The 23041-nt window shown below is 48.0% G+C and overlaps 1 protein-coding gene and 1 pseudogene across 1 annotated transcript in view; one reads left to right on the forward strand and one right to left on the reverse strand.

The window, feature by feature from the left end:
* Positions 1 to 1334: 1334 nt before the first annotated feature.
* Positions 1335 to 23041, forward strand: part of UBE2O (ubiquitin conjugating enzyme E2 O) — a 60272-nt gene continuing 38565 nt past the window's right edge. Inside the window, exon 1 of the mRNA XM_060082250.1 lies at positions 1335 to 1823. Coding sequence (XP_059938233.1) covers positions 1407 to 1823 — 417 coding nt within the window. The 5' untranslated portion in view covers positions 1335 to 1406. The remainder of the gene's footprint in view (positions 1824 to 23041) is intronic.
* On the reverse strand, positions 13401 to 22072 carry LOC132478425 (nucleolar protein 16-like; annotated as a pseudogene).

Below are 23041 nucleotides of genomic sequence, written 5' to 3' on the forward strand. Positions count from 1 at the left end.
CGCGCAGGCTTCTCATTGCGGTAGTTTCTCTTGTTGCGGAGCACGGGTTCTAGGTGCGCGGGCTCAGTACCTCCACAGCATGTGGGATCTTCCCGGGCCTGGGATTGAACCCATGTACCCTGCATTGGCAGGCGGATTCTCACACTGCGCCACCGGGGAATCCCCTATGGCTTCTACTCTTAACTACCTCACTATCCTACCTCTTGCCATGCATAAGCCTCAAGGAGCTTTGAACTCATTTAGATGTATTTAAAGCCAAACCACAGGGGCCACTAACACTTGCTTACCTTTCTTATTTATTTATTTATTTATTTATTTATTTACTTACTTATTTATTTATATTTTTGGCTGCGTTGGGTCTTCGTTGTTGCGCGCGGGCTTTCTCTAGTTGCGGCGAGCGGGGGCTACTCTTCGTTGTGGTGCAGGGGCTTCTCATTGCGGTGGCTTCTCTTATTGTGGAGCACGGGCTCTAGGCACTCAAGCTTCAGTAGATTCGGTGCGCGGGCTCAGTAGTTGTGGCTCTCGGGCTCTAGAGCGCAGGCTCAACAGTTGTGGTGCACGGGCTTAGTTGCTCTGCGGCATGTGGGATCTTCCCGGACCAGGGCTCGAACCCATGTCCCCTGCATTGGCAGGCGGATTCTAAACCACTGTGCCACCAGGGAAGTCCAACTTGCTTACCTTTCTGATCTTTCTCTGGGACTCCTTCACCAACCCCTTGACCAATCCCTGAGGGGTCATAACCTTCCAGGCTGTACACGGAATTCCCTAACGCAATACACTCTAGATACACTCTCTATGTGGCCTTGCTTACAAGCTGCCTTGGAGCTGCTTTTAAGCTGTTTAATGTGTACAGTACATGTTTTGCCTCCCCAGCTAGATTGTAAACACCTAGAGGACAGAAACTGTATCTTGTTCTTTCTGTATCCCTCTCAGTGCCTATGACTAGACTGGAGACGCCAGGGGAGCTGATTAAGTGTTGTTGACACTCTTCGGACCATCCTCCGTCCCACCTCGGCCACTCCCCTTTTCCTCGCAGACCACTCTACTTCCTCCTCCTGGGTCCCCACCCCTGCCCGCTCCCTCTACTTTTATCCCCTCCGGCCCCGCCCGCCCTCGTGGAGTTCATCCTTTCCCACCTCGCCCCCCGCCCCAGGCAGAATCTCCAGCGTCCCCTAGAGACAAGGCGGTAGCCCCTAGCAACCGCATCTTGGTTTTCTGACGACGACGGCACGTAAGGTCACGTCAGCGCGCCGTGGTTCCGCCCCCGGCGCCGGCTGGCCCCGCCTGCCCGCGCCTCTTTCGCCGCCGCCGCCGCCGCCGCTGCTGCCGCTTCTGCTGCCGCCGCCGCCGCTGCCGCCGCCGCCGCCGCCGCCGCAGCCTCCGCCCGAGACTCGTACAGAGCAGTTATGGCGGATCGCGCAGCACCCGCGCCCGCAGTCCCGGCTCCCGCCCAGGTCCCGGACACGGCCCCGGACGAGACCTTGGCCCCGGACGCAGCCCCCGCCCCGGCGCCGGCGCCCGCCCCGGACTCGGCCTCCGGGCCGTCCTCGGACTCCGGTCCCGAAGCCGGCTCGCAGCGGCTGCTGTTCTCTCACGACCTGGTGTCGGGCCGTTACCGCGGCTCGGTGCACTTCGGGCTGGTGCGCCTCATCCACGGCGAGGACTCGGACTCGGAGGGCGAGGAGGAGGGCCGCGGGAGCTCGGGCTGCTCCGAGGCGGGGGGCGCGGGCCACGAGGAGGGCCGGGCCAGCCCGCTGCGCCGCGGCTACGTGCGCGTCCAGTGGTACCCGGAGGGCGTCAAGCAGCACGTGAAGGAGACCAAGGTGCGGCTGGGCGGCGGGCCGGCGGGCGGGGGCCGGGGCCGGGGGCCGGGGCCGGGGGCCGATGGAGGACCGAGTTGGCTGCTAGAGCCCTAGGGTAGGAGGGGAGACCTGCGGGTCGCTGCCCGGAATGGTGCAACTGCAGTGGGCCGAGGTGGGAGGACAAGCCTCAGCGGAGGGGACGCTCCGGTGCAAAGTCATTGCACCAGCCCCTGGGCCACCGGGCCCTGGGCTTCCGCACACGGAGGACTTCCAAGCCGTACTAGGCTGCGGTGTCGGCCTCAAGATTGTGTATGTGGACCCACTCTAGTGGGGGGAACTGCTGGGGCTCTCGGGCACGCTCGGCTTTACACCGGTGCGGCGTTTTGCTGACCCCCAAGGAGCTGCATGCTGCATTGTGCATCCAGAAAGGAAGGCCGTGCCGGTCTGGTCCGTGCAGGGAGGGGTTGTGGCATTCCAAAATAAAGATAGAGGTGAGAATCGCGGCCGACATAAAACCCCAAGAAGTTCACTAGATTACAGAATGCGTTATTATGGGTGAAGAAAACCAACTCCTTTGTGTTTTACCTTGTTGCCTCGTTTTAATTGCTGCAGGGAACTTTGAGTAAATCATTAACAATCAGAGCTGTGATATTAATAGTACTGGGGGAGCAGGGAGGGATGTGACAGCTGCTGACTGGGATTGATGACTCTTAAGTACAGTTGGACTTCTTGAAAAAAAAATACTATTTTTTTACCTGAGGCCATTAAGGAAACGTCAGACTCCATTATGATGTTGGTGAATATTGCAGTTTTACAAAACTGCAAACAGCATTCATCATCATAAACCTGAACCAAGGTTGGTTTGGTGGTTTTCATGACTTGTTTTCTTGAGTGTGAATTCTTATCAGTGATTCAGACAGACACACACGCCCCCTGTATTTTTCACCCCTTCTTCATCTCCTCCTCCTTCTCTCCTTCAAGAAAACATTTCGAATGCTTCTTAAAAATTACCACCAGTATTGCCATGTTGGGAAGCAGGAATCAGGCCTGGGCTGGTTTAGCTGCCTGGGATGTTGAGTGGTGTGATTTCAGGGGAGGGCACTTTAGAAGTTAATCTGGGTTTCTCACACCCTGGGAGACAAAGGTGACCTGTACAAGGGGTCTGTGATGACAGCTCAGGCGGGGAAAAAGGCCCCACTCCCAGGAAGAGCCTATGATCCATTTCCTAGTGGCAGAAGTGACTGCTGATACCAGCAAGATCTTTTTCCTGGCCAGTGAGTGCATGGGCATCCACAGACATAGAAATCTGCGCACAGGACCCCTGGCTTCCCCTCAGAGAAATACAAATCGGGCGGTAGCTTCTCTGACTCAGAGAGAAAATGATAAGTTCATGCAAAAGTATGTGGAAAGGATTACTTTTTGCAGCAGAATGCTTCTTAAAAATTACCACCAGTATTGCCGTGTTGGGAAGAGAAGATTTTTGCTCTTTACACTGTGTTTGTGCATGGTCACACTAGCAAATGGTTGCTAGCGTTTTCCCATGGGTTCTTAAAAAATGTTTTTCCCTAACCATCTTCTCGAAAGGTTTGTGACTTTGGAACGGAACTCGTTTTACTCTGTCATGGCCTCCTGCCCTGGGACTCAGGGAGGCAGGCCTAGCTCACTGCCGGGAGCTGCCATGTTTATCAGTTGTTGTTCCTGTTCCTTTTGACACTGGTGGTTAACTCTGTTTACAGTTATGTTCAGTCTGTCTCCCCCCACCATGTGTAATTATACGAAGTTTGGCTTAAAATACCTATTTTGGAATTTAGTAGAAAATAGCTTTAAGGCACCAGCTCGGATAGATTTTGAAGCTGCCCTCTTGACTTGCTTTGAATTTGTTGAAATCCATCGTGGCTCCAGTGGTGATGTTTTCTTTGCCATTGTAGTTTCTGCAGCTTCTGAGCTTGGCAGAAGCTAAGGGATATAAGAATTCTAGGAAGTGGTGACATGTAGTGTCTCTTCATGGATGGCAGGACCCACTGCTGCTTTTAGGATTTGAGAGTAGGCTTATTGGGGAGGGAGAGGCGAGTTGATACCTGATAGGTACCTCTCCGCTACCCTGAGCCGTAGGCACAGATGACCCTGGTCAGCTGAATGTCTCTCTTGCTTTGCTCCTGACCGCCGCCCACTAGGGTGACGGGGTGGGTCCTGGGACCTTGCAGCATTGTGGTTTAGGAAGATTTTCCTTCTCACCTCCCACTCCTTATAAATCCATTGAGGTGACGGTGTGCTGTAAAGGAAAGACCATTAGACCGAGACTGAGCATTTAGGTTCTGATTCCTAGTCCACCACTAATCTGGTTATGAGATTTGAGAACCCAATTATTGATAGAATAAAAGAGTGACAGTCTTGGGAAACATTTCTTTTTAAAGCTGCCAACTATTGGCACTTTTAAAATAGTGTCCTGTGTGTGTGGATTGTTTAGTAGGCTGTGGAGTGTTTTTGTAGTTTTCATGTTAGTATGGTGGACAATGAGTGATCTTAGTCTCTTAATTTCTTTTAAGTTTTTAATGAACAAATTCAGGAAATTCAGAGAGAGAGGTGAAGAGGCTGGCCAACAAGTCCTACCCGCTCCTGGCCACTACCATGAACATTATCAACAGAAATAAAATAAGTAGTTCTTCCTAGAAACTGGAATTTATGGTCCAGCTCCTGAGGCTTCAAGCAGCCAAAGTTAAGCTTCTTTAGGACTTAAAAGAAGCACGCAGTTTGTGCTCCTTCCTTTCCTTGAGCTCCTGACCCCTTCAGTATGGTAGCTGATTTATCTACTTGAAACTTTTCCCATTTGGCCATGGATCTCCTATGCGGAGATTTGCCCCATCCCCATCAGTGGTCATCCTTTGAGTAAATTTTTGGAATAAAGCCAAATGCCGATAGCCTCCTCCCCTTCTTGAGCATTGGCTAGACATGGTGGGTCTTTCTGGTCTCCACATGACATGGTTGGACAGAGTGGCCCCTATAAGGAAAAGAGCTAACTGCTGTCTGTCCAGGTTTAGGGCCTTCCTGTTTACACTGCTTTAGCTTTCCTTTGCTTGCCCATCTCTTGTGCGTTGTCTTTTGCTCTCAGTTGCCACAACTTTCAGGGTCTTACCTGGTTGGAAATTTCATGTCTAAATTAAAGCTGTCTGTTCATGATCATCCTGCTTTTGTGAGATGTTTTGTGTGTGTGTGTGTGTGTGTGTGTGTGTGTGTGTGTGTGTGTGGCATCCCTGATGTCAGGAATTGGCTTTTCAGTCTATTTTTGGCTCCTACTCAGGCCATCATTTCCATGGGGAAAGCTATTTAAGTGTAGCATCACAGCATGAGAAGTTTGCTTCCTTTGCTTGTCCAGGTGCTGGGCCCATTAAAAACAGTTGTTCATAGTGATGTAAGGTTAACCAAGATGCAGGACTAAGTGCATCTAATTGCATTTTATTCAGGTAGGATCACAGCGCTTGTGGCATCTCACTGTTCTGTGATTTTAGTCTTCGCCCCTTGGCTTCTGGTTTCTAACTCCTAAGCCTCAGTGCCTTCGTGGTGCCTCTGTCTGGCTCGCCACCTGACTCAAGGGCACTTTCACCAGATGAAGGGCGTGTGTTTGTGTCCTGTGATTGGAAGTCAAAACCCTTGGGTGCTCTTCCTGTCTGTCACGTACTCTGAATGACCTTGGCCTTGTCACTGCCTCATTTTGTCTCTCTGCAATAAAATACGAGGTCTGTCTTTCTAGCCCCTGAAATGAGCCTGCACAGGTGGAATAACCAGAAGTGTAGCCAGGTGGTGCCCGTAGCAGCCACTTGGCTATTAGCAGACACCATCCTGATGTCCATCAGACAGAGCCAGCCCCGTCCCTTCAGGAGATCACATCCATGTGTCATAGGGTGATGCCACTCGAAAGAGAAGCAAAAGGTGCACCACAGGGGTTTGTTTCAGGGGTGTAGGAATTCCTATTTGGTGATGTTGTTGCTTGTGACCTGCTGGATTATAGATTTGATTTCTTTACTAAGCCTCTTCTATAAACACTCATGATCTTCACTCCTCTATTACTTTATAAGAAATTCAGTAGTGCACGTTTAAAGTAACGTCTGCCAAAGTTCACCAACCTCCAGGAGGGGGAGGGAATGAATATGTATGTATGTATGTATGTATGTATGTATGTTATGTATATCTTCCAGAATCCAGGAGGCATCTTTTGAAATTCCCAAAAGTCAGGTAATGAGATTACGAATTATAGGGATGACAGAGTATTGCTTTTGTACTTAAAGATTACATCATGTTTGTTCTTCTCGTTATTGTGGTACTGTGTGCTGGGCACTCCATAAGTGCTTTATGTGTATTGCTCACTTAATGCTTACAGTACCCCTTGTGAATTAGGTACTATCACTATCCCTGTATTTCAGAGGAGGAAACTGAGGAACAAGGAGTTGAGTAACTTGTCCAATGCCACACTGCTAATAAGTGGAGGAACCCAAATACAAATGGAAGTGACTACAGTTTGCTGTCACCTGAGGAGTCACAGATCGTTACTGTATCGAGCTCCCTCATCAAACATGGGTCACAAACCCTGTGATTGGCATTAATCATCCAGTCTTTGCACACTTAGAAGTCATAGTGGAGCAGGAGGGAAGCGCAGGTGAGGAGAAAGGGCAGGGCATTGGGATGGGTGGGAGGTGGACCAGTGGCCGCGAGGGAGGCGATCGTGGCTGGGAACAGGAGTGTGGGGGAAACATCACGTTGACGCTGCAGGGCGCTTCTCTTCTAGAGTTGTCATTCCCTGGCCCCTCGGTCGTTATCAAAGTAATGATCAGAAAACACATTTTATTTCCGGAGAACTTGTGAACACCCCTAGATGTTGAGTGTAAGGAACCTTTGTAAGTCTGATTCCCCGCCTGCATCTCCTGCAGCAGAGCAAGTCTGAGTAACTGGTCTTTCTGTGTTGTCTTAGAAAAGGTTGGTGTTAGGAAATCCAGCTTGACCTCGTGCCCCCTCTCCTGCTGCTGTTGTCACCCTCTGGCTGGGAACGCTGAGTCACGAGTCAGGTCCAGGTTCGGAAGGACTCCTCAGAGAGAGGCTGAGTTCCGCTCAGTTCCAGTCCCTTCTCCTGTCAGTTTCCCGGCGGACCCTGCTCCCCACCTGCTTTTGCTTTAGGACGTTGAAGGTCTTTTAGTGCTTTCCCCATCCCCACATCACTGGTATTCCTACTTTTTTCTTTGTCATTTTCCTGTTCTATTGAAAGGAACTTTTTCTCTTTTTTACTCTTTTCCCCGGGGGCCTCATGGACTCCAGTGGAACGTCTATGGGGCCAGTCCTTTGCAAGAGGGGTGTAGGTATAGTGTGTGACGTGAATTGCCATCACAGCAATGCTGGACCCATGGTCAGTGTTAGCTGACCCTGTGGTCCCCTCAGAGTTGAATTTAGGGCGATTTCGGTGATGAGTGGGTTCTCTTTTAAAGAGCCTTAACCCTTGGAAGACATAATCTGTGCTTCTATTCTGATTGAAAGAACTTTCGGAGTTTGCTGCCCAGAGCTTAGGCTGCTTCTGGATCAGGGTGGGAGGGTGCTCAAAAGGGGGAAATGGCCATCAGGACCGTTTACAAAGTGCTTTTTCAGTTTACAAGGTGCTGTTACTTGTATTAACTAGCAGTTTGGTGTTTTTAACTGTAGCTCCTCCCTGAGGCTTCACTGGCCTGGCGGCTCAATGCTAAGCCCTGAGAAAGTCGAGGTTTTCATGCTGCTGCGTCCACAGTGGCAGCTCTTACTGAGCAAGGACACACGTTCAGAATTTCTTCTCTTGCTGACATTTCCGCCAGCCTCGGGGGGCTTTATTAGGAACCACCTGACGTGTGGTTACAGACAGGGAAGAGCAAAACGCTTACTGGAATTTTTTGTAGTTCAGAATGGAACTGAATCATGTTAATGGGGAACCCTCTGCATTTATCTACTCCAAGCTTATTTGCCCTTGTTTTGCTCTTCAGCTGCACTCTGCGGTTGAGGATTTCGTGTCCTTCAGTGCAGGCTGACTGTGTTGAATGGATCTTTTGGTCAGTTTTGTCCACAGGTATACTGTGTTCTTCTGAAGCAGGATTGTGAAAAAGTTTTTATGATTTAAACATTGAGGCAAATGATACACTGTTCAGAAGTATTCAGCTAGGCAGTAAGTGCTGGAATGCATGTCCTTTTTGGGTTAAATCCAGTTGACTGGTTGAGGGGTTTTTGGTTTGCATATTTTGAGAGACGGAAACATTTTATTTTCTGCAGCGAGGTCAAAGGAATAAGACACTTACCAGGTCACTTCTGGTTTAAATTGATAGCATAACTATATCTGGTAAAAATTCATTCTAGCTATGTCTAACTATGACAGTCTGAGCAGTTAAAAAAATTTAACTGAGTACTGCTTTAAAAAAAAAAAAAAGAAAAGAAAAAGCAGTCAATCCTATTCAACAATAAAATGAAACCCCCCAGCTCCTGGAGAGATTTCCTGCAGTCTTAAGAGTGTTCTTCATTTGCATCCTGCAAGCGAGAGCTGGTCTTTCACACTCCGCAGCTCTGATGAGGTTCTTCCTCCTTGTTTTAATTTTGATCCTTTTTGTGGGAGATGCTGCTGTGATGAGGGCTAGTGAAGCTGTCTTGACAGGCATATCTACAGGACTGTCCTTGCTGGCCCCCCGTAAGTACAGGTGGGAAGGAATACAGACACACACATATCTGTGTCTCTTGTGTGGCTTCTGGCAGCATCAGGACGTGACATACTCCGTGTTGAAAGCATCCTCATATTTGTCTGCTCTGTTTAATTACTTAAAAGAGTTCGAGGCCCCTGAAGGCTGATGATATCACCTTCAAGATGAGGAAGAAAGAGCATCTCGCCCACCCCAGTGTGCTTTGGGGGGCACCCCAGCACCCCGTGATGAGAAAGGGTATGTGCCTCCATTTCCTTGTGACTGGCACACCCCAAGCCTTTCTCCTTCTGGCTTCACACCACTGGGTGTGAACAGCTCTTCTGAAGGTCACAAAGGACTAGTGAATTCCTGGTCACTGTACTCACTGATTTTTTCTCAGTTCCTGTCCTTTTGACCTGCCAGCCTTGTTAATATGGTCCATCACCCTCCTACTGGAACCTTTCTTCCATTGGGTTCCACTATACTGGCTGTAGTGAATTTTTCTCTCTTTTACCTTTTTCCTCTTACCTCTCTCAGAGATTCTCCTCTCCTCCTATCTTTTCTTCAGTGCCATCATCTGCTCCGACAGTGCAGCTGGTACCTGCATTTACACACGACTTCCACGTCCATAGCGCGTTCCCAACTGCTTACTTGCTAGCCCTGTCCTGTCATCTAGAGCCTCAGACTTATCACGTGTAACTGCCCTCCCCACCCCAAATCTATGGAATTTTAAAAATTCCTTTTCCCAACTTTTTATTATGAAAAAATTTCAGACATACAGAAGAGTTGGATGACTAGTCCAGTGATTACTAATTACCAACCATCATGAGTCAGCAGTTAACCTTCTGCCAAGTTTGCTTTATCTGTGTGTGTGAGTATGCAAATATGTTTCCTGCTGAGCCATTGGTAAGTTAGTAGCAGACATGGTGACAGTCACCTCTAAATACTCAAGTGTACATCTTCTAAAAATCAGAACATTTGGGATCGTTTTAAATTTACCTTTCTGGGCTCCCATCCTAACTTTTTTTCCCTATTATGAATAATGCTGCTATGAAAATGGGTGTACAAATATTTCTTTGAGATCCTGTTTTCAGTTCTTTTGGGATATACCCAGAAGTGGAATTGCTGGATCATATAGTAATTCCATTTTTACTTTTTTGAGCAACTGCCATACTGTTTTTCCATAGCAGTAATACCATTTTACATTCCCACCAACAGGGCACAAGGGTCCCAATTTCTCCATATCCTAGTTTGTTATTTTTATTTATTTTTTGATAATAGCCATCCTGCTGGGTGTGAGGTGATATCTCATTGTAGTTTTGATTTGCATTTCCCAAATGATTAGTGATGTTGGGCATCTTTTCCTGTGCTTATTGGTCACTTGTATATCTTCTTTGAAGAAATATTTATTCCAAGTCATTTGCCCGTGTTTGAATTGGGTGGTTTGTTTTTTTTTGTTGTTGAGTTTTAGGAGTTCTCTCCGTATTCTGGATATTAATCCTTTATCAGATATGTGATTTGCAAATATTTTCTCCCATTCTCTGGGTTGCCTTTTTACTCTGTTGGTAATGTCTTGATGCATACAGTTTTAAAATTTTCATGAAGCCCAAATTTGTCTGTTTTTTCTTTTGTTGTCTGTACCTCTGGTGTCAGGCCCCATTCTAATTTGTCATTAAATCTTTGTTCGAAATGCCTCTTGGATCCTCTGCATGTCCCTTCTCCTGCACTGGTTCGCTCTCTGGTTGCCTCGTGACCAGACTCCTCTCCTGGTCTCCCTGCCTCTAGACCCAGGACCCCAGGCTGACACCCACCCCCCCGGGTGATCCCCCAGCCGCTTGTCATGCCTTAGCTTGTCTTCAAGCCTCCTCACCTATGTTTCACATAGCCTCCAGCCTCTTCAGGTGACTCCAGCTAATCTGTTTCCCCAAATCAGTTGCGCTGTTCCCTCCGTCTCAAGGCCCGTGGCACTTAGACGACACACTCGGGTTCTCTCCCTGGGTTGGACGCTTCTTGAGAAAGAGAGCTTTCTGTGAAAGCTTATATTCTGAGTGACTCACGTGTAGGAGTGAGTAACTCCTTCAATTAAAAATGGATCTAACCATCCCTGATTATCAGTGGTGGGCGAGTGGGGAAAGCGTGGGTAAATGATACCTGATCAGCACTTGTAAAGGCTGATTGCATGGAATCACCTGGCTCTTGTTAATGCAGATTCTTCTGAAACAGTCAGACTGGGGTGGGTGGGCCTGAGGACCTGCACGTCTAATATGCTCCCTGTGGTGCAGATTCTGCTTGTTGGGACTAACTACCCTTTGAATTGGACTGATACGTAGATCCTTAAAAACCCTGTTGATGTCAGTGGGTTCAGTTTTTAATCTACCCCCCATCCCAAGTTTTAAGTATATACAGCTGGTTTGAGGTTTTTTTTTTTTTTTTTTTTTCTTTTTGCGGTATGCGGGCCTCTCACTGTTGTGGCCTCTCCCGTTGCGGAGCACAGGCTCCGGATGCACAGGCCCAGCGGCCATGGCTCACGGGCCCAGCCGCTCCGCGGCATATGGGATCCTCCCAGACCGGGGCACGAACCCGTATCCCCTGCATCGGCAGGCGGACTCTTAACCACTGCGCCACCAGGGAGGCCCGGTTTGAGGTTTTTGTCTCCCTTCTGCTTAGTCTTCTAGTAGCAGTGTTAATGCCAGAAATTGTCAAAAGATGGGGCGACAGGAGGGTAGGGAAATGACGTTGCCCTTAAAAACCAGGCAGTGCTTTCAGGTCATAGTGGGAGAAAGACCTGTTTTCTTCCCCACTACCCTTTTGCCTCCTGACCAATATTAATACACAGCTGTCGTTAAGACGTTTCATTGGACTTAATTTCTTTTTAGGGTGAAAATATATGACAGTTGTTATGAGTATAATGCAACCCTCTAACCCCTTAGAGTGCTTTATTTTCAGAGAAAAATGATTGAAATTGCTATCCTTTATCCAGCCAGTACCAGCGGGTCGCCTGCTGTGTGCCAGGCAGTGTAATGCTTGCTTTGCGTGTGTCATCTTTCTGTTTCCCTAAAGTGGCCAGTGTCCCCATTTTAGAGAGGAAGAGACTAAAACCGAGGGGATGCCTGTAACTCGCTCAAGGCCACACAATTAGTGAGGGGCCGGCCTGGGATGTTTGTGTTGCCAAAGCTCGGGCTCTATTCTCTTCCTTCCTTCCTTCCTTCCTTCCTTCCTTCCTCCCTCCCTCCCTCCCTTCCTCCCTCCTTTCCTCCCTCCCTCCCTTCCTGTATTTATTTATTTATTTATTTATTTTTGGCTGTGTCAGGTCTTGCTCGCGGCACGTGGGGTCTTTCGTGGCTCTTTCCTCGTTGTGCGTGGGCTTAGTTGCCCCAAGGCATGTGGGATCTTTAGTTCCCCTTGAACCGAGTCCCCTGCATTGGAAGTGGATTCTTTTTTTTTTTTTTTTTTGTGGTACGCGGGCCTCTCACTGCTGTGGCCTCTCCCGTTGCAGAGCACAGGCTCCGGACGCGCAGGCTCAGTGGCCACGGCTCACAGGCCCAGCCGCTCCGTGGCATGTGGGATCTTCCTGGACCGGGGCACGAACCTGCGTCCCCTGCATCGGCAGGCAGACTCTCAACCACTGCGCCACCAGGGAAGCCCGGAAGTGGATTCTTAACCATTGGCCACCAGGGAAATCCCTTGGGCTCTTTGCACTGGGTACACAGCTGCCCCTGCAACTGCTGGGTGCTGTGGAAGGTGGAGGCTGCCCCCCCACCCCGCGCCAGACCCTGCCCTCTAGATCAGGGGCCAGCAGACTTCCATAAAGGGCCAGGTAGAAATACTTTAGGCTTAGCAGGCTGTACTGTCTCCTTCACATCTACTCCCCTTGGCTGTGGCAGTGTGAAAACATTCAGAGACAATAAGCAAACAAATGGGCGTGGGCTGTGTTCCAATAAGATTTTACTTTAAAAAAGAGGGAGCAGGCTGGATTTGGCCTGTAAGCCACAGTTGGCCAACCTGTGCTCTGGAAGGGTCCTGAGCAATGGACATAATGATGTAAGCCCCGTCTTGTAATTTTAACCTTTATAAGGAGCCACATTTGAAAAGAAAATAGAAAACAGGTGAAATTAACTGTAATGTATTTTAGTCCAATGTATCAAAAATATCATGCCAACGTGTAATCAGTATAAAAATTATTATTGAAATATTTTACATTCTCCTTTCTCTAACGGCTACTGTATTGGATAGCACTGCTCAAGAAGCTTAGTCTGATAGGCGAGAACAACATCCCTCTAACCCCTTAGAGTGCTTTATTTTCTTCACAGCACCTAGCAGTCTCTGAGATTTTATGACTTCATTTCCTTCTTTGCTGTCTCCCCCACCAGAAAGTAAGGGGTCAGAAACGTCTCTGTTCTCAGTGCCTGGAACAGGACTGGCCCAAAGCAGCACTGATGTTTGTTTCATGAGTGAATGAAGGAGTGCACATAAGGTTCCATCTGAAGGTGCAGTGAACACTCGGGAGTTTGGTGGGAGAGCATTAGGAAAAGCTTTCGTGGAGGCAGGTTTGGGGCTAGCTCTTGAAAGGTAAGAATTTGGAATCACAGTGCTGGGAGGGAAGGGTGTCCTAAGTGGGAAGACCAATGTGAACAAAGACAAGAGAGGCCGGAAGTTTGGGCAACATTCCGGAGCGATAGTTCACTTGGCCTTAGAGCTCCTTCAGACTTAAAAATTATTGAGGCCCCCAGTGAGCTTTCATTTATATGGGTTGTATCGATATTTACCATATAAGAAATTTAAGCAAAATTTATTTTTATTTTTTATTTATTTTTATTTTTATTATTATTTTTTTAAATACTGTATTTTATTGTACACAGACTATATTCAAACAAACCACCCACTCTGCAAACAGCAGGTTTTGGCTTTTCCCAGAGACTCCAGAAGAACATAAATTGAAGCCTCTGGGAGACAGTGCCTTCCCCAAAGGGAAGTGTGAGAGAGATTTTGTGTGTGTGTGTGTATGTGTGCGCCGTAACCTTTTGATTCCATGGGGTTTGGCTAGCCTCATCTGTAGCGGCACACCTCTCCCTGCCTTAAACCCTGGCTCAGCTTCTCTGGTCCAGGAGGAAGCCTCAACCTGGGGCAGGTGTAAACCAGTCACTCAACCTCCATCTTATTCTTTTGCAACAAATCGACAAACGCTTGCCACTCCGCTGGGTAAAAACGCTTATAGACGTTGATCTTATTCCGAATCTGTTTTGGGGTATCTTGATAGTAATTCTTCTCATCCCGGGCCATAGCCTTATAGTCCTCCCCATGGTTCTCCACCCTGTAGCAAACATAGTCAATGAGATCCCGAGATAGCGTATTTCCTTTCTTTTCTGGAAGGCTGGCTTCTGCCTCCAGGTCATTGAGCACATAGGGCTTCCGCATGAGGTCCTTAGGCCCCTCCTCCACGTCCACTTCCAGGGCCTTTACCTTTCTCTTAAGAAGGGGCACTGCCCTGTTGGGGTCCATAGCCAAACCCATATCGGCCAGGTTCTGCCGCACCGATTTGGTCTGGTCCCAGGCATGTCGGATGTGGGAGCTACGGGAAAAGAGAGGGCAATCGCGTAACCATCATCTCGCCGGCTGTCCCGCCTGAGGCCTAAACAAAATTTAAAACTCAGGAATACCCAGGCACACATTCTGTTAGCCATCAGAACAGTGACGTCATCACATCATGTCGCCTCTGGAAAATTCCACCATAGACTTGTGAGAGGACGAGAGTGAACAGAGCAAGTAACACCTTAATAGTATTTTGAGGAAGTTTTGACTTTGGACCTCCTTAAAGGGCCCCAGGGATCCCTAGGCCACATTTTGAGAACTGCTGAGCTAGAGGTGGGGGTGAGGAGAAGGCAGGTGAGAGAGAGAGTGCCAGCAAATGTGCTTGGATCTGATTGCAAATAATAACAGTCAACGTTTATCGTGCACCTGCTAAGTTCTAGGCACTGTTGTAAGCACTTTACATGTGTTAGCTCATGTGGGAAAACCCTGTGAAACAGGTGTTACTATTTAACAGATGAGGGCAGGTCTGAGGCTGCCCAAGGTCATGTAGTAAGTGGAAGAGCTTGGGTTAAACCAGGCAGTTGCCCCTCAAAGGCTGCATCACACTTGCTCTGTGTTTATAAAGGTCTTTGAATGACAGACTCAGGAGTTTGGTTTTTTTGTTTCCGGTTTTGTTTTGTGGTTTTTTTTTTTTTTTTTTATTTTACATAATGAGGAGCCACTTCAAAGTTTGCAGTGAATGAGTGAATGATCTGGCAGCAGCTCACAAGATGGATTAGGTAGGGGAGCTGGGGATCCTGGAGACCAGTTAGGAGGCTTTTACACACAGGGCAAGTGAGTTGTGTCTTCTGTACGTTTAATTTGCACATCACGTATATATATGCATGGCTCACGCAGAGTGTTGAAAGTACTGATTTTTCAAAAATGGCCCCTAAGTGTAACCCAAGGACTTCAGAGGGAAAGCTGGTGCGCTGAACTTAGTGATGGCGTTAGGGAGTTTTCAAGGATAATTTTGATGATGCTCCGTTTGACCTGGGGACCTAACTCCCAAGTGACATTAGGACTCGGTTGAATCTGAGACCGCAGTCGTAACGCTTTCAGTTAGGGTCACGGGGCTAGAGAGGTGGACGGGTGTCGGGGAAGGTTTGCTCAGCGGGGCACAAAGGCAGGAAAGCCTTCTGGGGAGTAAGAAGCAAAGCACGTGTAGCACTGACAGGGCTGCAGCAGTAGGCGTCGGCAGGCCAGGTGCCGGGATGATCTGGAGGGAGTCGAGGAGCCGTTACGTTCCTTGTTTTTTCTTGTGGCAAAATATGCATAACATAAAATGTATCGTTTTTAAGTGTACGGTTCAGTGGCTTTAAGTATAGTCACGTGTTTGTGCGACCTTCTCCACCATCCATCATCTCCAGGACATTTTCATCTCCCCAAACTGAAGCTCTGTCCTCATTAAAGAGTAACCATTTGCAAGAGTAATAGCCATTCACTGCAGACATGTGGTCCCCTGGCGTTCAGGGAGTGAGGGGACATGTGGCAGAGACCCGGGCTTCCCAAGGGCACGACCAGGTGATGTCCCTCCAGTAATAGCAATGGGGACAGAGGATGAGGACTCTGTTTTGGATGTGCTGTGTCTTAGGTGCCCGGAAACATGAACGTGACGAGAGATACCTGCCTTGGAAATATGTATTTAGTCTGTCCCCCATCTTTCTTTTATTCTTATTGTTGTCCTATTTCATGCCCTCATAATTGCATTTTAAAAATAAACACTGGGCTTCCCTGGTGGCACAGTGGTTGAGAGTCCGCCTGCCGATGCAGGGGACGCAGGTTCGTGCCCCGGTCCAGGAAGATCCCACATGCCGCGGAGCGGCTGGGCCCGTGAGCCATGGCCACTGAGCCTGCGCGTCCGGAGCCTGTGCTCCGCAACGGGAGAGGCCACAACAGTGAGAGGCCCGCGTACCGCAAAAAAAAAAAAAAAAAAAGACACTATTTAGATTTACAGAAAAGTTGCAAAGATCCTGGTATACCCTTCACCCAGCTTCCCCCCAATGTTAACGTCTTATGTAACACGGTATATTTGTCAAAAGCAAGAAGCTAACATTGGTTCCACACAATTAGCTAAACTACACACTTCTACTTGGATTAGTTTTACACTAATGTCTTTTTTCTGTTCCAGGATCCAAATCTATGATACAACATTGCATTTAGCATAATTGCCTTTCGAATGTTGGAAAAACCATTCTAATTGATCTTTCTTTACCTAATCCACACTTCATCCTCTTCCCTAAGAGTTATCTTACTGAAGAACTTTGTTCAACAGCTTTTAATGCCAGAGAGAAGGGGTCAAGCAAGATGCTCTCTGAGAGAAGGCAGTCGTAACCGTAGAGAGCACTTGTGGAGAGTAGAGGGCAGCGGCTGGCAGAAAGAGCGGCAGCAGGTAGACAGGTGAATGTGGAGGGTGTGGGAGTGTAGGCACCCGGGGTCAGGGACGTAGGGAAAGTGCAGACTTAACGTCCTGTTGTTCAGTCTCTGTGATCCAACACTGAAGAAAAATTGGTGGGATTATTCTCTTATTTGTCTTAGATTGATAGCTTTTTTTTTTCTGATTGCAAGTTACTTATTAAGTTACAAAATTGCAAGAACATACAAAAAGTAGGTTAAAAGAAGTCTCTGGGCTTCCCTGGTGGCGCAGTGGTTGAGAGTCCGCCTGTTGATGCAGGAGACACGGGTTCGTGCCCCGGTCTGGGAAGATCCCACATGTCGGGGAGCAGCTGGGCCCCTGAGCCTGCGCGTCCGGAGTCTGTGCTCCGCAACGGGAGAGGCCACAGCAGTGAGAGGCCCGCGTACTGCAAAAAAAAAAAAAAAAAAAGTCTCCTATGATTCCACCACTCAAGTATAACTGCTTTTTATCATTTCAGTGGATGGTTATTCTAGTCTTTTATGAACATATAAATATTTGTTTTCGCAAATACATGCTGTGCTTAATCCCTCCCCCTGTCCCCACCACTTAACAGACGTAAACTGGACCGTTTGCAAGTGTCCAGGAGGAGTTCAAGTTTGCAGTACCCATGTGTATTTCCACAGAATAATGGAAGCTTTAAACCCAGACAGTCTTCTTGCCTTTACTGGTCAGTGTTCTAAAATGCACCTTTCCCACAACAGTGTCATCTGCGTTGGAACTGTCAGATTTGTTGCTGTGCAGGCGACTCTTCATGCTTTGATGCACACTGATTCTCTTGGGCTCGAATCTAAAGACTTATTCCCAGATTGTCTTTCAGAAACAAAGAACACCAATAACAAAAACCTTTGCCACTTTTACCCTGCCTCGTCTTTAGGGTCTCAGGTCCGAGCCTTCTGCTGAACCCACAGCAGACATTGGCTGAGGAGATGCCCGGGTCTTGGGTCTTTGCACCCATCCGTCCCTCTTCCTCACAAAGGCCAGCACTGTGGGCACCTCACAGGGGTTTGCTCAGCCCTTCAGGATCATTTCCTCTGTTGATCAGCTCATCCCATAAACTACTCTTCAAGTACAATTCATCATGCTCTTTCTGCGTTCTCTTTACTGGAATTGTCATCTGTAACCTTGGGGGCCTGCATATTCAAGTTCTTTTAACAGCAGCTGTGGTGCCCACTGCCTTTGCTCTTTTCAGATACGATGGGATTAACGCTTGTGGAACACACGCAGACTCACTGCAGGCACAGTTGGAAAGGCCGAGTAGGACTGCTTTCTTTCTGGAATGTGGCTTTGGGCCTGTCTACAGTGTTCCGAAGTTGGGTGTTCAGAGGTGGAGGTGTTTCTGTTTCGTAACATTTTCTCCCCATTTCAAAAAAAATGTCTGATAGGAACTTCCCTGGTGGCGCAGTGGTTAAGACTCCGAGCTCCCAATGCAGGGGCCTGGAATCAATCCCTAGTCAGGGATCTAGAGCCCACACGCATGCCACAGCTAAGACCTGGTGCAACCAAATAAATAAATAAATAAATACTAAAACCAAAATTTTTTTGACAGTGTGATTTTTAATGAATGCCCGTAATTCCATCAGATGGATGAAACCATTTCTGTAACCTGTCTCTTTTGACAAGCTAGTTTGTTGCCTGTTTTTCACAGTTTTAAATGAAGGGACTAATATCTTATACTACTTTTTTTTTCTATCTTTGTTAAGTTTCTTAGGATAAATTCCTAAATGAAATTACTGGTCAAGGGATAGGAGTACTTTTTAAAAATATTTATTTATCTATTTACTTATTTATATATTTATTTATTTAGGCTGCGCCGGGTCTTCTTTGCAGCAACATGGGATCTTCGTTTCAGCACGCAGTGTTGCGGCATGCGGACTCTTAGTCGCGGCATGCATGTGGGATCTAGTTCCCTGATCAGGGGTCGACTCTGGGCCCACTGCATTGGGAGCACAGAGTCTTAACCACTGGACCACCAGGGAAGTCCCAGAATTTTTTTTTTTTATATTTTTTGCGGTATGTGGGCCTCTCACTGTTGTGGCCTCTCCCGTTGCAGAGCACAGGCTCTGGACGCGCAGGCCCAGCGGCCATGGCTCACGGGCCCAGCCGCTCCGCGGCATGTGGGACCCTCCTGGACCGGGGCACGAACCCGCGTCCCCTGCATCGGCAGGCGGACTCCCAGCCACTGCGCCACCAGGGAAGCCCCAGAATGTATTTTTAAGACTTGATCCATTTTGCTAAAGTGTCACCCCCCCAAGTGGTACCCACTTCCACCTCCATCTTAGAACGCCTATTTCCCAGCACAATGGTGAGGCTTTTTGTGACTTATGCAGGAGTACCCAGCTAGTTGGCAGCATCTCGAGGACTAGAGCTCAGGTTAACTGACTGGGCCTTTTTGTGGCCGCGCCCCTGTTGCCAAGAAATAAGCCCTTCTTGTGCCAGGGGGTTTCCCTGAGCCCTGCAGGATGGGCAGGCCGGTCTGTTGTGCCTTCAGCTCAGGGTGTGCATTCCCCAGGCAGAGGGCTGGACGAGGAGGCAGTGAGTAAGCTGGGGTGGGAAGGCGGAGGGACAGGAGGTGTTCAGACACAGGGCTTGGCGTCGGCATGTAGACCTGCAATTGCTGTGTCCACAGCCAGACCCGTAGACAGAATCTTGTACAGTTGCTGGTAATTGGATGAGATCCCCCTGAGCACCGCTCAGCATAGCGCTGGCCAGCAGTTACTGCTAACGGGGGAATCATTTAGCTCTGCTTCAGTTTCTTCGTCATGTTTGGGAGCCCGCACAGTACGTATGACTGCAGGTTTAGGGGGAATATTGCTAATTAGCTTGTCTGCCCTGTAAGACTGACTTTAAATTGAAATCTTAATGCTTGTGTGTGTGTGTGTGTGTGTATAAATAGATAATATATGCAGATGGAACAACATTCAAGAGGTTTTAAAGAGTATGTAATGAAATGTTTGTTTCCTTCCTACCGTTTCCACCACTCTGACCAGATACAGTCTATTCTGTGTGTGTGTGTGTATATATATATGTATATATATATAATTTTTTTTTACGAGACTAGGCATATTTTAACACGCTGTTTAGAATTTCTCTGTGATGGTTCTGCAGTGAGACTGAATTAATTAGATTTTTTAAAACTATTAACATAGAAAAATGATATTGAAAATTTGCCTCTGCTTTCCCCCCCCAGTTTTATTGAGATATAATTGACATACAGCACTGTATAAATTAAAGGCGTGCAGCACAATGATTTGACTTAAATATATCATGAAATGATGACCACAGTAGGTTTAGTGAACATCCATAATCTCATAGATACAAAATAAAAGAAAAAAAAATTTTTTCCTTGTGATGAGAACTCTTAGGATGCACTCTCAACTTTCATATATAACACACAGCAGTGTTAATTATATTCATCATGTTGTACGTTACATCCTTAGTGCTTGTTTACCTTATAACTGAAAGTTTATACCTTTGACCACCTTCCTCCAGTTCCCCCTCCCCACCCCCGGCTGCCTCTGGTAACCACAAATCTGACCTCTTTTTCTGTGAGTTTTTTTTTTTTTTTTTTTTTGGTGGTACGCGGACCTCTCACTGTTGTGGCCTCTCCCGTTGCAGAGCACAGGCTCCGGACACGCAGGCTCAGTGGCCATGGCTCACGGGCCTAGCCGCTCTGCGGCACGTGGGATCTTCCCGGACCGGGGCAAGAACCCGTGTCCCCTGCATCGGCAGGCGGACTCTCAACCACTGTGCCACCAGGGAAGCCCTTTTTTTAAAAAAAATAATTTTTTTTTTTTTTTTTTTTTTTTTTTTTTTTTTTTTTTTGTGTGTGTGTGTGGTACGCGGGCCTCACACTGTTGTGGCCTCTCCCGTTGCGGAGCACAGGCTCCAGACGTGCAGGCTCAGCGGCCATGGCTCACGGGCCCAGCCGCTCCGTGGCATGTGGGATCTTCCCGGACCGGGGCACAAACCCATGTCCCCTGCATTGGCAGGCGGATTCTCAACCACTGCACCACCAGGGAAGCCCAAAAAAAATAAATTTATTTTATTTATTTATTTTTGGCTGCGTTGGGTCTTTGTTGCTGCGCGCAGGCTTTCTCTAGTTGTGGCAAGTGGGGGCTACTCTTCGTTGTGGTGTGCAGGCTTCTCATCACAGTGGCTTCTCTTGTTGTGGAGCACGGGCTCTAGGCTCGTGGGCTTCATTTGTGGCATGTGGGCTCAGTAGTTGTGGCTCACGGGTTTAGTTGCTCCGTGGCATGTGGGATCTTCCTGTGGGATCCCTGTGGGATCTTCCACAGGGCTCGAACCTGTATTCCCTGCCTTGACAGGGAGATGCTTAACCACTGCACCACCAGGGAAGCCCTGTGAGTTTGTTTTTGAAGTATAATTGACCTACAATACTATGTCAGTTACTGGTGTACAACATAGTGCTTCAATATTTCTATACATTTCAAAATGATCACAGCTATTCTATGTGTATTCTGACCTGCATGTACATATTCTCCTCCCCTTCCTCCCCCTTCTCCTCCTTTTTTTTTTTTTTTTTTTTTTTTTTTTGTGGTACGCGGGCCTCTCACTGTTGTGGCCTCTCCCGTTGCGGAGCACAGGCTCCGGACGCGCAGGCTCAGCGGCCACAGCTCACGGGCCCAGCCGCTCCGTGGCATGTGGGATCTTCCCGGACTGGGGCACGAACCCGCATCCCCTGCATCGGCAGGCAGACTCTCAACCACTGCGCCACCAGGGAAGCCCTCCTCCTTTTTTTTTTTAAACACGGTAGCTTTCTGGACAACTGTCTGCACTTGCCAGGTCACAGCTTTGGATGCAGGCCACAGGGCGGGGTTCACCCTCCCCCTTTATTAACTTCGTGGTGTTGAGTGGTGGACCTAGTGTGTCCTGTCCCTGGCCTGTTCTTCCCTCCTTTCTCCTCTTGGAAGTGTTGCCCTCTGCCGTGTAGAGTTGGGTTCAGTGTGGTGCCACGTGGGGAGAGGCCCGCTCTGCGGCAGGGGGGCAGCAGGGCCAGCATTTACTGTTCCTTGGTGTCTGCTCCCAGTCCCTCTGTTCCAGGGTCTTCTCAGTAGCCAGAGGTGCCACTGTTAGGGGTGGGCGCTCACGGAGGTATTTGAATCAAAAGACCCTTTGTGGTGGGGAGGGGGAATGACAGCTTTTTTTTTTTTTTTAAGTTTAAGTGAAAAAGCCCTCCCAGAAACATCCTTGTGCCTTTCATCTCCACTCCTGGCATTTTGCTCATGGGATGTGATGGTTTGGGCCGGGGCCGCCCCTGGAATTCCTTCCAGAAGCCGAGGCTGAACTGTGAAAGGACCCTGCACAACCCCAAAGCAGACCGTGGCCACGTGAGGTGGGCTCTGTTTCCTTTCTCCAGGGGGAGGCGTTATCCTAATCAGCGTTCCGCATCCTTGTCTCTTTCACATGGCTCCAGTGAGACATTTCTCAGATGGCACAGCTCCTAGTGGGACTGGGACTGTGGCTTTGGCGGTGGTTCCCAAGGTCAGCGTGTGTTTCCTACCTAGTGGGGCTTCCAGCTTCTCCGCCTCCCTTGGACCCTCACACCTTAAGTTCCCCCCTTCTGTGCTGGTATTGCTGGAGTACGAGGGCATGTTCGGTGCAGGTGATGTATTACACCGAGGCCCTGAGATGATTGATATTTGCTACATACCAGGTTTTAGTGTGTCTGGGCCCGTAGTGGCGGTGGGGGGGACTGGAAAGGGTAATTTGGTTTCACCCCCTTATTTTGTAGCCGAGGAACTAAGGCCCTGAGGGGCTAACTGGTTGAGATTAAGGTTGATGGAAGCCACAAATGGACAAAGACGCTAAGACTTAGGAAAGGAAAGTCCACAGGACACCCATCTAATTTCTGAATAGAAGTAGAGGTTGTTAGTGGTGCTGATTTTAGTTTTCTGGGATTTAGTTGTAGCAGAGACAGGTTTTGGTATTTGACTTGGAAGACAAAATCTAAAATGCAGAGGATTTAGAGGATTTACACCATGACTCAGGAGACATTTTCCAAGAAAACTTCCTACTCAAGACCATAAAACCAGGCAGCTTAACCTTGCTTGCTTAAAAAAAAACAACAACCACTTTTATTGAGATATAACTTACATCCCATAAAATTCACTCTTTTAAAGAACACAATTCAAATGGTTTTTAGTATATTCAGAGCTTTGTGCTCCCATTGTTACAGTCTAAATTTAGAACATTTTCATCATCCCAGAAAGGAACCCTATGCCCATCAGCAGTCACACCGCATTCCCCGCTCCTCTCAACCCCTGGTAACCACTTTGTGTCTCAGTGGGTTTGCTTATTCTGGATATTGCATATAAATGGTAACATATAACATGTGGCCTTTTGTGTCTGGCTTCTTTCATTTAGTGTGTTTTCAAGTTTCCTTCATGCTGTAGCACACGTCAATACTTCATTCCTATTTATGGCCAGGTAATAGTCCATTGTATACATAGGCCACATTTTGTTTATCCATCAATCAGTTAATGGACACTTGTTATTTCCACTTTTTGGCTATTTTGAATAGTGCGCCTATGAGCATTTGTGTGCTGTACAAGTTTTTCTGT

This window comes from Mesoplodon densirostris, chromosome 18 (assembly GCF_025265405.1).
Source record: "Mesoplodon densirostris isolate mMesDen1 chromosome 18, mMesDen1 primary haplotype, whole genome shotgun sequence".
NCBI lineage: Eukaryota > Metazoa > Chordata > Mammalia > Artiodactyla > Ziphiidae > Mesoplodon > Mesoplodon densirostris.